The following is a 13,864-nucleotide window of genomic DNA, read 5'->3' on the forward strand; positions in this document are numbered from 1 at the left end:
AACAGTTTTGTAATGGGTGTTTTTGTGACTGGGAATATCTTGACAAAGATTATAAGAATTATCAGATGAGAGAAAGATCTAGGGTTATGGCTTTCGACAATCCAGTTGATCTTCAGACAATTCCACCTATTTTATTTCCTGGGTTACTAGTTAACGGGTTGATTATGCTTTATGATATTCTCTCGAACTATTCACAAGCCTGTAGATGTTACTTTAATGCCTATATCTCTATGATCATTAGAGGTAACAAGAACACGTTTATTCCACCGTCTTCAACTAAGTAGGGCTAAAGGGTATATCTCTATCCTCAGTAGCGAAACGATTAAGTCGAACAAACTCTATTTATACTTATTATGTACGTGAATTCCCTTTCTCAAGTTCAATCCACGCATCACAGATAGTGTCTAAGTATTGGCCAGATAATCAAACAATTAGAACCAAGAATAAATAAGCAACCCACAATATGGAAAATCAATAGATAATAATCGTCATCAAATCAACTTTCAAGTCTTTCGCCACAACCCTAGAACTAGGAGATTTAGCTACTCATGATTCGATCATAGACAACAGAAGCCATGAATAAACTAGGGTTAAAAAAGATGAAAAATAAAATAATCTAGAGAGAGAAAAAGGAGAACGGTGGCTTACAAATCCTTCAATAATCCCAGAATACCGTTCTCAGCTATAAAAACGTCTATATATAGGCTAGGGTAAAACTAATAAATAAGGACTCCAAATCCTAGTCTGATCGGGAAAACATTCGCAGAGTCCTTCTTTCCTTTCGCATCGCGGAAGGATCGCGCGATGTTCTGCAGCTTCTCGCTTTTAACCCGCGATGCGGATCGATCGCGGAATCTGATGCTTGAGTTTGGTTGTTCCACTTTCTTCACGCGATGCGGATCGATGGCCTGAATTTCTGGGGCTTCTCGCGATCCTTCCGCGATGCGGAAGGAAAGCGAGGTCCCTTCAGTGGTTAACTCTTCTTTTTCTTCTTTGTTCGTCCTTTGCGGTCATCGACTCGTTGCCTCAGCCAATCGACATATGATAAGAATTCCAATCATTTCAAGCACATTTTCCATCGTTTGTCGTCATCGTACCTATACACATGAAATATAACGACATAAGTTCAAAATACGACGGTTACTCCATGAATTAAGCGATAAAAGTCATAAGAGGAAGTTGTAATACGACACAAAACACGATATTTGCGCCAAATATCATAAGCATGTATTTAATTTGCCATTAATGTAGAAATACATCAACTTCAAATTCTGAATCTGCCTCTGTCTTGAATTGCTTGTCAAACTATTCAATGCCATGCATTTTGCTAAGCATGATAACAAACTGGTACACCTTTTTCAGGGTCCGGCAAGACACTAGCAACACTCTCCCTCTTAAGGCATCTTTGTGTATGCATCAAATTTAGAACGTTCTTCATCAACCTTAAAACCTCCAAATTTCTCATAAGCATGGAACTAACATGTCATGCTAATGGCTATAACATCAACATGTCCAAAGTTGTCTCTTGTAGAAAAAGTGCTACAATATTGATATTGAACAGAAATAAAATCAGTAGCTAACAAGTTAGAACACCGTGTCGTGTCGAGCCATTGTCTTCAAAGCGATTTCGGTCTGACTCGGATGCAAATCGATGTGATCGGTGTCTCCCCGAGGTTCCACGACACTTTCAAACACATGCACTTGTGAGTAGTAATGTGGAGTTTGCAAAAATCAATTGCGTAGAAAAACAGAAGAAGAACAATTTATGAGAGGATGAGATCGAGAATATAATTTGACGTAGGAATTTCACAAAGAAAGCTAGTTTACATAGGCCAAAGTTGTTGGAGGATACATAAATAATTAACAGTCGTTACAAGTTTTTATTCAGCAATGTATATCTGGACATATTCTTGTACATATATTTAACTTGAAACTGTTGTAGAAACACATAAACTTCAATTTTTGAATCCGCCTCTATCCTTAATTGCTTGTCAAACTATTCAATGCCATGCATTTTCCTAAGCATGACAACAAAATCGTACACCTTTTCAGGGTCAGGAAGGACACTAGCAACACTCTCCCTCTTAAGGCATCTGTTTATCCATGCATCAAATTTAGGACATTCTTCATCAACCTTAAAACCTCCAAATTTCTCATAAGCATGGAACCAACATGTCATGCTAATGGCTATGTCATCAATATATCCAAAGTTGTCACCTCCAAAATAATCCTTGTCACCCAAAGCTCCCTCAAGTTTCTTCAATATGTCTACAAATTCCTTCTTGCCAAGCTCTAGTTCGTCTGCTTTAGTACTCCTCCATATAGCCATGCCTCCTTCATAGACCTGCACCTCATGTGTGTATTCACTTAGAAGTAATAATACAATTAGATCAACAACCCACACTCACAATAATACATGTAACTCAGTAATACATGCCATATACTTAATTATTGACTTAAATTTTCCCTCGGTTATACTATCGGAGAATTAAAAAGCCCATGACATTACCTACAGGGCCAAAAATACCTCTTTTCACCAACGACCATCTAACGTGGAATAAAACATTTAGGTCAAATTACCTCCCTACTATTCGATTTAAAGCAATTTTACCCCTCTACTATCCGAATTGGAGCAACATAATTTCTTACACAAAATATGATTTATTTCTTATATACTCAGCGAAATCCTTGTTTATTTCTAGGATTGAATATATTATGTCCCTATGTTCAATTGAGATTCGTGCTTACAAATAATAATAGTAATAATTATGTCTCAAGCCCATACAAGTTAGAGCAGGTATATGAATTCATATTATCGGTGTCGCTCGAATCAAGCTTATCTCAATCCAATAATATTGTATAAATTAGGAAGGATAAATTTTAAAAAGGGTGAATGACATATAAATACATAATAAGAAAAGTATTTACGGAATATGACGAGACTTTTTTATTTACAGAACATAACGAATTTTTATCTTTCATAACAACTTTTTTTAAAAGGAAATATAATTTTTTTTTAATTTTTTTACGTTTTTTTCCTGGTTAAAGGCTTAAAAGATTCGCTCAAAATTTTGTGTATGAAATGTGTATCGAGCTAGTTCAAGGCTTAAAAAATCCACTCAAAATTTTGTGTATTGAAAACGGTACGAAATTTGTATCTCGCTCGAGGCTTAGAATTTCACTCACATTTTCGTGTATAAAGTTCATGTTAGGTTTCTATAAAATTAATACAACTACAACAACATTGTATACAACTTTCATACAACATTGAAGACTTAAAATAATCGCTCAAAATTTTGTGTATGAAATATTTATATCTTGCTCAAGGCTTAAAAAGTTCGCTCAAATTTTGAGTATGAAAAATATATGAAATGTGCATATCTCGTTCACGGCTTAAGCATTAGCTCAAAATTTTATGCATGAAATGTGTATATCTCGCTCAAGACTTAGAATTTCGCTCACATTTTTCGTATATAAAGTTCATGTTAGGTTTCTAGAAAATTAATGCATCTACACAACACTGTATACAACTTTGATACAATATTCAAAGCTTAAAATTTCGCTCACAATTTTGTGTATGAAAAACTATGTTAAAAATTTCGCTCACATATACAAAAACTCATACATTTTTCATACACAAAAATTTGAATTAGTTTTTTAAGCCTCGAGCAAAAAAAAATTAATAATTTTTAAAAATATTTTATTTTTTTATTTTTTTAAGATTATTTTAAAAAAAATTAAGAGAAAACAAAAAAAAAATGAAAATCCATCATGTTTCGTAAAATATCGTTATGTTTTATAAATAAGGAAAGTTATCTATATATTTGTAATAAAGAGTCTTAAGTAGGGCTGTGCACGAATCGGTTTGGTTCGGTTTTGGCCATCATCGAGTTGAAATTTTGAATTTCGACTTTCTAAAATTCTCAACCAAACTCGATCCATTCTAGGTTCAATTTGATTCGTTTTTTGTTATTTCGGTTCGGTTACACAAATCGATTTGTTCGAAATTTAAACAAGCAACTATTTTTATTTCAGTTTTAGAGCAAACATAATCAAAAGTAATGAGATCCTAAATTTGCAACCCTATGCCCTATAACCAAGACATTAACTAAGAAAAAACCATAAACTTGCAAGCCAAATAGCATATAAATAGCAAAACAAGAGTTTGACAACTTGTGCAAGCATACAAATCCGCATATAGCTAAACAAAATTAATGTTTTACCTTGAAAAACAATTGAGAAGAACAGAGAATGTAATAGGATTTAGGAGCCTGTGAGAGAGTGAGTTTGAGAAGAGAAGACAATATTGAAAGGGGGTGAGTGTATTTCTGTACTAGAATATTAGGTCTACGAAATACTGGGATTTGGGCTTGTGGTATAAAATATAAAGTATTAAAAGTGTATTAGAGTACTATTAGTCATTAGTGATATATACCCAATTCGGTTTATTCGGTCGGTTCGATTTATAAGTAATACCCAACTGTATTCAAATTGAAAAACCATAATATTTGACAATTAAATTTGTAAACTAAAATCGAATTGTATTATCCAAAATGAATTATCTGAATTGATTCGAATCGATTTGAAAATTCGGGTTGAACCAATTTGTGCACAGGCCTAGTCTTAAATAGGTACTCTATGTCATTTCCCTTTTAAAAAAGCACTAGATTTTCTCTCTATATTCTACTAGCATATATAACATAATCGAGCAAAATAAACATATACTTTGTTGGGTGATTAGGAGTATTAGAAATATAACCTTTTTATCAATGCAGTCAGCCCAAAATCTTGCCCTGGATCTTCCATAAGCACAAGAAGGTAGCAAAGGATTTTGATTAGCATACTTCTCATCAATATAATACACAATATTTGAAGACTCCACAATTGGCTTGCCATTATCCAACAAAACAGGAACTTTTTGGTAAATTGGATTTGATTTTAGAAGCAATTCACTTTTGCCTCCTAATAAATCTTCCTCTTGAGAAATATAGGTCAAACCCTTCTCAGCAAATGCAATTTTTACCCTCATGCAAAATGGGCTCACCCAGAAATCTAAGAGAAGTAAATCTTCTTTTGACATCTTTGAAACTTTTTATTTTTTATTTTTTTACTTTATGTTTGATGGGTGATGATAGGTTAAACTTCAGCCATGTGAATTTTCAAACACAATATTTAAAATTAAATTTCGTTATGATTAACTTTAGACACCTATGTTTAAAGTTGTCCGGAAATGAATACGTGTACAAACAAATTTAAAAAACGAGCACAAATTAAATGACAGTCTCAAAATCGCATATCCCTACTGCCCGACACTGCTGGTGCTAGCCCAGAGGGCCGAAACCTTCACATTTCTTTTTTATTTTTGCGCGGAGTGCCCTTTTTTTTGGGCTGGTCTTTATATTTTGCCCCTCATTTATGCCTTCTTTAATTTTTGCTCCTGCCGGCTGTTTAATGAAAGTTTTTTGACGAAATTACCCTTACCCCATTAAAACCCTTTCTATTTCGTCATTTGCCCTTTTCTTTTCTTTTTTGCTTCTTCGTTCCTCCTCTGTTTTGTGTCTGTCTTATCTGTTCTTAAATTTAGGTACGAATTTGGATCTTTTGCTCGTTTCAATATTTGTTTTTATGTTAAATTGTTGTTTGTTGAATTGATATCTTTGTCTTCGTCGTTTTTTATATTTAATTGACCTTTTTGATTTAAAATTATAGTGTTTTGTTAAAGTGTCTGTATGATTTTTTGAACTTTAGTTTCATTCCCCATGTGTATATTTTGGTTTTTTGAATGTCGTATTATGAATGTCGTAATATGTTTTAGTTGATTTTGATATGCGTTTTGGTTTTCTCTTTGTTGAATCTTTGAAGTTTTGCCTGTGAACAGCTGTTTTATGTTGTTGCTGTTGTTTTTGTTTAATAATCTGGTTTTTGTGAAGAATGTGTTTGTGCGAGGCGGCATATGCCTGTTCCGGCAGAATTTTTGTTTTTTGAAACTGAATTTATGCCTATTCCGGCATAATTTCGTGATTTAAGTTAGTTTGTATGTGTTTTGATTTTTTGGTGTTTTTTTTTTTTGTTAATAATGTTGGTTTTTATGAAAGTTTATATGTTTTCCTGATTATAAACTTTAGTTTAAGATTTTTGGTGTTTTTTTTGTTTAGTAACCTGTGTTTTCATGAAGACTGTGTTTGTCTGAGGCAACATATGCCGGGTCCGGCAGAGTTCTTGGTTTTTGAAACTGAAGTTATGCAGGTTCCGGCATAAAGTTATGCCTGTTCCGGCATAACTTCATGAATTAAGTTAATTTATGTGTGTCTTGATTTTTTGGTGTTGTCTTGTTAATAATTTTGATATTTATGCAGTCTTATGTGTTTTTGGTGTTGTTTTGTTAATAATGTTGGCTTTTTATGCAATCTTATGTGTTTTGGTTCTTTCTTCTATTATGTAGGTATTTGTGTATAATCTAGGGGCTGATTTTTTTTATTATGGTAGATGTTAATTATTTTCATTCTCATTTTTGGTTTATTCTTATGTAAATTCTTGGTTTCTGTTGACATTAAGTTTTCTTTTATAGGAGGAACATCCCTTGGTTAAGTTTGAACATTGGGTTGAAGGAGGTGGCATGTGGAATGGTGATTTTCATTTTCGGAGTTTGATTTTGTCCTTTTTGAGTGTCTCTCAATTGGACTTGTTCAAAAAGGGTGTGTTTGGACAGTTTATGGATTTGGTTGATGTCCACCTGAGTGATAGTATTTTTCATTGCTTGATCTTATCGTAACTTTCATCTAGTAATGATAGTGCTTAAAGTTTAAGATATTTGATCGCGTGTGTGTATTTGATTCCGAGTCTTTCCGTCTTATTACTGGTTTGGATTCTTGTGTTGGCGATTTTAGTGTTGTGTCTAGCAGACCAAATAGATTGTTGAGACTTTATTTTCCAAATCAGGATAGAATAAGGTTGTGTGATCTCAAGAGTTTCTTACAGATCATGTCAAGTAATCGTACTGGTGGTTTTTGGGAAAGATTTAGTGATCCTGTTAGACTTGCTGAGGTCTATATAATGGAGAGGGTTTAGTTGGGTCGTAACGAGAAATGTGTTGTTAAAGGTCATCTAATGAAGATAATTGATGATGACAGTCGTCGAGTGTCTTATCCTTGGGGTTCTCTTAGTTTTAATTGGTTGGTACGGTCGATTCGTGGTTGTGTGAAGACTTTCAAGAGCATTCCATCTACACGTTATATGATTAGTGGTTTCCCTTACGCTTTAAATGTGTGGTTGTTAGAGGTTTTCCCTATCTTTCGAGGGTTTTCAAGTTTTTCATGGTCTGAAGTCTCCTCGTATGTTGTCTTGGGGTCCTTCAAAGCAAGTTGATTATAAAGTTATTACTGATAATTTCTTCCATGCTGAAAAAGTATGTGTTCCCCTTTTGTTGATGCTTCTTTTTCTTGGTTCTTTTTCCCTCTTGTTATTTTTTGTGTTTTGTCTAATTGATGTGTTTATATTGTGGTATAGAGATTCAAGAAATTTATTGTCCATGCTGTTGTTGGTACGGAACAAGAGATGCTGGATTATCCAGTTGCACTTAAATTTCCTGATGATTCAGGCCCTTGTTCTTCCCGTGCGGTTTTGCCATCGCAAGTTACTTCTCAGATAGTTGATGTAAGTTGTACTTTGCCTTTTGTGTTTTTGGTTGTTTAACTGAATTCTGAGTTAGAGGCTTTGTGGTAGAGTATTTTAGTAGGAGACATTTTTGTAGTCTTTTCTGTTTTGGTTATGGAAATTAAAGTTTATGCCCCTTGAGGCATACTTTTTGGTTTTGCAAACGTAGAATCTGCCCCTTTCGGCATACATTTCTCCTTTCATATTTCAGTTCTGCCCCTACCGGCATGCTGTTCTCATTTTGAGACTAATTTTAGTAGGTAACACATTTTGCAGTCTTCTCTGTTTTAGTTTTGGAAATGAAAGTTTATGCCCCTTGAGGCATATTTTTTTATTTTGCAAACTTAAAATCTGCCCCTTCCGGCATACATTTCTCCTTTCATATTTGAATTCTGCCCCTACCGGCAAACTGTTTTCATTTTCAGACTTCAGTTTTGCCGGGTCCGGCATACTTGTTTTGCTTATGCAAATGATAGTTTTTCCCCTCCTGGCATAATCCCCCCTTTCATTTCAAACTCATGTTCTCCCTACTCCGGCATACTATCTTTTTTGCAAAGTTACATTTCTGCCTACACCGGCGTAATTTACTTTTTGAAACTTAGCTCTTGCCCCTTCCGGCATACTTTCACATTTTATTTTGCAAACTCATGTTCTGCCTCCTCCGCCATACTCATCTCTTTTGGAAAGTTATTTTCTGCCCACTCCGGCATACTTTTACTTTTTTGAAATTTAAATCTTGCCCCTTCCGACATTCTTTTTCCTTTTTCAAGCATAAGGTTTGCCCCTTCCGGCATATTTTTCAAAACTTGTTGATAAATTTTCCTTTTTGGGAACCTAACTTCTGCCTGTTTTGACATAATTTTCATTCTTTTACCACTTGCAGAATTTGTTAATTTTTTATGTTAATATTTTTGCTTCGATCCATGGATGTTGTGTTTCTTAATTTCTTACTTTATGTAGGTTGTTGTGGAGAAACAATTGGGCAGTGAAGAGTTTCGTGACGCCAATCGCATAGAATCCAATGTATCTCCACCGAAAGGACATATGCCTGAAAATCTAGAGCAAACTCAAGATGATGCTGCGGTGGTTGCTTATCATCTCGAACGAGATTTATCTCCGCCAGAGATGATAAGACAGAAGAAGGTGATACGTTGGTGTCGCCTCATGATAATGAATCTATTGTATCTCAAGCTGAAGGAAATGCAACCGAAAATGTTGAGGCTGAATTGCCTTCGGTAAATTTACATTTATACTCTGTTGTTTTCTAAACCTAAGTTGCCTGGCATGCTTTTCTGGCAGTTAACACTTTGTGTGCTCTTTTTTTGTTTTGCTTATGCAAATGGTAGTTTTGCCCCTCCTGGCATAATCCCCCCATTTATTTCAAACTCATGTTCTGCCTACTCCAGCATACTACTTTTTTTGCAAAGTTATATTTCTGCCTACACCGACATAATTTTACTTTTTGAAACTTAGCTCTTGCCCCTTCCGGCATACTTTCACATTTTATTTTGCAAACTCATGTTCTGCCTCCTCCGGCATACTCATCTCTTTTGGAAAGTTATTTTCTGCCCACTCCAGCATACTTTTACTTTTTGAAACTTAAATCTTGCCCCTTCCGGCATACTTTTCCCTTTTTCAAGCATAAGGTTTGCCTCTTCCGGCATATTGTTCAAAACTTGTTCATAAATTTTCCTTTTTGTGAACCTAACTTCTGTCTGTTTTGACATAATTTTCAATCTTTTACCACTTGCAGAATTTGTTAATTTTTTATTTTAATATTTTTGCTTCGATGATGGATGTTGTGTTTCTTAATTTGTTACTTTATGTAGGTTGTTGTGGAGGAACAATTGGGCGGTGAACAGTTTCGTGACGCCAATCGTGAAGAATCCAACGTATCTCTACCGAAAGGACATATGCCTCAAAATCTTGAGCAAACAACACTTGAAAATCTTGAGCATATAAGACGTGAAACACCTGAAGCTTAAGTTTCTAATGAGGGTGATGAATGCGTTGTTGTTCCTCATATTGGTGTTATGCCCGAGCCTATTAAAGCGGTTGAGCCATTGAGGAGCGAACTAGCCAATACAGACCCGATTCAAGTCAGTACTCTAAGGGAGTCTGTTGTTGTTGATGGAAAGGGTGATAACTCTCAAGGAATGGAGGACAATTTTCGATATGTGTCCTTTAAAGATATTCCAAATGTCGCTTCTTCTGCTGTCAAAGAGAGTACTGTTATTCAAACCCATCCTCTTGCTGAAGAAGAACCTATTGTTGAAGTGGCGGAAGTGCTATCTTCCTTGAAGACAAGGCGCCAGAGGAAAAGGAAAGCAGTGGGTGATACCCCGGTGCCTGGATGGATGCTATATTCTGCACGTAGTGATCTTCCTTTTGGGTCACGGAAGGACGAAAGTGACTGGAATGAAGAGTACAAAAGGATGTGCCCATTCCATTACATCAAAAGCAAAGTTGCTGTGAACTTTTGGAAAAATCTTATCAATCCTCGAAATCTTCCACCAAGTAACTTTCGACCTACTGGGTAAGTTGTTAGTTATGTGTGTGCTTTCTTGCATTTTTCTTCCTTATTTTGGGTTTATGTTTTATTCTTTTTTAGTCTTTTAAGTACAATCTCTGTATTTTTGCCCCTTCCGGCATACTTTTCCCTTTTTCAAGCATAAGGTTTGCCCCTTCCGGCATATTGTTCAAAACTTGTTCATAAATTTTCCTTTCTGTGAACCAAACTTCTGCCTGTATTTTTGTAATTTTTGTTCCCTTTTCTTTAATCAGGGCTGAAGACGAGGTAATGTATCCTGCAAAGTTGAACCAACTCAGTGAAGTTTATCAGTTGGGTGATTTTAAGCCAAAATATAGGATGTTTTTTTTTTTGGAGTTGTACCATGATGTCTATGCGCTTAATGATGAGGTTCGTGATTTTATTTTACTTTTTCTTTTCTTATTTTTCTATTAGTTATTGCTTCTTGCTTCCTTTTTTTTTTTTTTTTTTTTGTTTATCGCTGAATCGCTATTTTTTCCCCCTTAACACAGCATATTGATGTGATGCTATATTATTTGAGGAAGAAAATGGTGTATCATCCTCCAGCTGCCAATGCTGTTAAGTACACAACCGTAGATATGATGTTTGATCAACTTGTGCAATTTGACATCAATAGATACTATGAAGACCCGGTTAATTACCACTGGTTTGCTGGCGGCAGTGATGATGCATTTTTGTAGAGTAATATTGTGTATGGGCGAAGAGGAAAATGTTGTATATCATGGGAGAATGTCGACAGGGTATTAATTCCTATTCGCCCAGGATATGATGATCCTAAAGCAATTTCTCAATATGTACTTACTGTTTTCATGATTGATGAGTAGTTTATAACTCACTCAATCATAATGATGATCATTTGGTTCGCATTGTCGAGGCCTACTGTGGTATGATCCCTAAGTTGTTGATGGTCAATGATTTTCAATTATTCAGGTCATCATACAATAACTTCAATAATCTGACATATACCTGGGTTGCCTGTCCAAAGCAAGGATCGTACGTTTCATTCTTATATTTTTTTTTTAGCTTTTTTCGTTGTTTTTTATTTTTTTTATTGTTTTTGCTTTTCTGTTGTTCTAAAACATCTCTCTTTTATGACTTTCAGAGATTATAATTGTGGTCGTTGTTTTATCAAGTTTGCTGATATGCTGATTAGCGGTCAAAATCCTGCTGATTGGGATGGTTCTGGTTTGATGGACTACATGAAAGAGTGGTCAATCAATTTGGTTTGTCATGGGAAAGATAATCTAAAAAAGGGTTATGACACGCCACCAGATACAACTGAAAGTGATTATCATGAGCATAACGATATGGAGTGTGAGTATGACATGAAAAATAGAGCAAGATCTTTGAAGAAAGCAAAAAAATAGTTTGTTTTAGTTGAGCAAGATCTGTGAAGAAAGGAAAAAAATAGTTTGTCTTAGTTATTTTTGCACTATGTAATTTTTTTTTTCGTGCGCCCTTGTGTTTTTTTGTAAATGTTATAAGATTGTACAGTTTGTTTGTGTTATAAATTTCAACTTTAAGCCCCTTTGTAATTTGATGGTGTTCATTTTTAATCTCAACTTCTCTGTTCATAAAAATTGTTATTTTGTTGAAAATCCAAGTTATACCCTTTCCATCACAACTTCATGATTGTTATGTAATAGAAGTTTGCCGGGGTCGGCATAGTTTCTCATTATGTAAATAGAAGTTCTGCTCATTCCGGCAGAATTTAAGTTCAGAAAACTTGCCATAAGCAGCAACAAAGACAAACCCTTTGAAGTTATTGACCAACCAAAATGCATTTATTGAGGATTATTTGTGACGAAAAGCTGTTATTTTGTTGAAAACCAAATTTATGGTGGTTATTTAATAGGAGTTTGCCGGGGTCGGCATAGTTTCTCATTTTATGAATAGAAGTTCCACCCTTTCCGGTAGAAATTAAGTTCAGAGAACTTGCTACAACCAGCAACAAAGACAAAACCTTTTAATTTTTTTGAACAGTCAGAACGCATTTTATTGGGATTAGTTGAGACGCCATAATTGTTGTTTTAGTATGAATGAATTTTTATTTTTAGTCTATGTTGTTGTTTTTTTTTTCTTTTTTTTTCCTCTCCAATATTTGTATGAATGAAATTTTGCTATGAATGAATGAAATATTTTACTTAGTGTTAATTGTATTGTGCTGAATGTTTTATCCAATTTTTCAGCATTTTAAAACATTTTATAAACAACAAAGCACATAAGTATGCCCCTAACGGCATACTTATTTATTTTGTAAGCGGAAGACCTGCCGGTTCCGGCATAAATGTAAAACATAAAAACAACAGAGATAAACAATATTGTTATGTGCCAAGGCATACATCTATTAAACTTACCAGGATGTAGTCTTTGAGATACCACAGGAGGCATAAATTATAAAACTGGATAATTAAAGTTGATGATTTTTTTTTTCTTTTTCCTCAATGTTTTATGGTAGAGAATTGTAGTTTTCATGCAAGGACATTTATCTCTTGCAATTATATAGTTTTTTATTATCAGCAACAAGAAGATAACAACTTAGTAAAAGAAAATAATAAAAGAAAGAATGGACAGAAGAATAAATGTGTGATAAGATGCTTGAAGTCTCAGTTTTACTAATACCAAAGTTTTGCCATTTCTTTCAGGCAGAGTGTGTATTATGCGTCAAGAATCATAAGATAAATTCATATAAACCATGTATAAGAGTGTGATGTTAGGATGAAAATTTTCTCGTCCTGTATCTTCTTGAATATGGATTAAGAGCTGGACTGTGGTTACAGGTTGTCCTAGTGTGTCCAAAGAACTTGCATCTACCACATCTGTATGTGTACTTTGTCAATTCTCTTCTTGGGCGATATCTTTTTATTTGTTTTCTTCCAGGTCTTATTTTAACATCAGGCGGCGTTATTTTAATATCCATAATGTTTAGTTGAATAATCCATGAGTCTTGATTTCCAACTGATAGTATTTCACCTTTGCATGTCTCTTGGCAGGCTTGTTTCTTGAACTAGTCCGCACAGTATGTAGATTTTGGCAAACTTCTTTTGTCTATAACTGCCATGGCATGTGTGCACGGAAACTCGTCAGTTTGGAACTCCAAGCACTCACAAGTCATATTCTTCAGGTCTACATTGTATTGATATCCTTCATCTTTCACAACAAATTTGACGGGAGTTATGTTTTATACCTGTGGAAATTGACAATGTAAATGAGTGATATTTTTTGTGGCAATTTTCAGATTATGTGAGAGTTATGCCCTTTCCGGCATACTTCCTGTACAGTGAAAATAAGAGTCTGCCCCTTCCGGCAGAACTAAGTATAAAATAGGGTCATAGTTGTTCCTCTGTCCAGCATAACTTTTGTGTTTGGTTAATTTTAAACTATACATTGCTCATAAAACTAAGATTGAAGTGTGTGTTGGTAAAATCTACTTACTTTCATTGTGAGCATAAAAACAGTGTCATAGGTATGCCCTTACCGGCATAATTCCATACTAGTTAAAATAAGGGTCTGCCCCTTCCGACAGAACGGAGTATAAAAATAGGGTCATAGTTCTTCCTTTATCCAACATAACTTTTGTGTTTGGTTAAAATTAAACTATGCATTGCTCACCAAACTAATATTGAAGTGTGTGTTGGTAAAATGTACTTACTTTCATTG

General features: G+C 34.6%; 1 protein-coding gene across 1 annotated transcript; it reads right to left on the reverse strand.

The window, feature by feature from the left end:
- Positions 1-1,996: 1,996 nt before the first annotated feature.
- On the reverse strand, positions 1,997-5,080 carry LOC132616895 (glutathione S-transferase U19-like). Its single transcript, XM_060331654.1, has 2 exons — positions 4,760-5,080; positions 1,997-2,344 (listed from the first exon to the last, which is right to left on the reverse strand). The coding sequence occupies exons 1-2, from the start codon at positions 5,078-5,080 to the stop codon at positions 1,997-1,999; spliced, it is 669 nt and encodes a 222-aa protein (XP_060187637.1).
- Between the last annotated feature and the right edge of the window lie 8,784 nt (positions 5,081-13,864).

The sequence above is a fragment of the Lycium barbarum genome, chromosome 11 (assembly GCF_019175385.1).
Source record: "Lycium barbarum isolate Lr01 chromosome 11, ASM1917538v2, whole genome shotgun sequence".
Lineage (NCBI taxonomy): Eukaryota > Viridiplantae > Streptophyta > Magnoliopsida > Solanales > Solanaceae > Lycium > Lycium barbarum.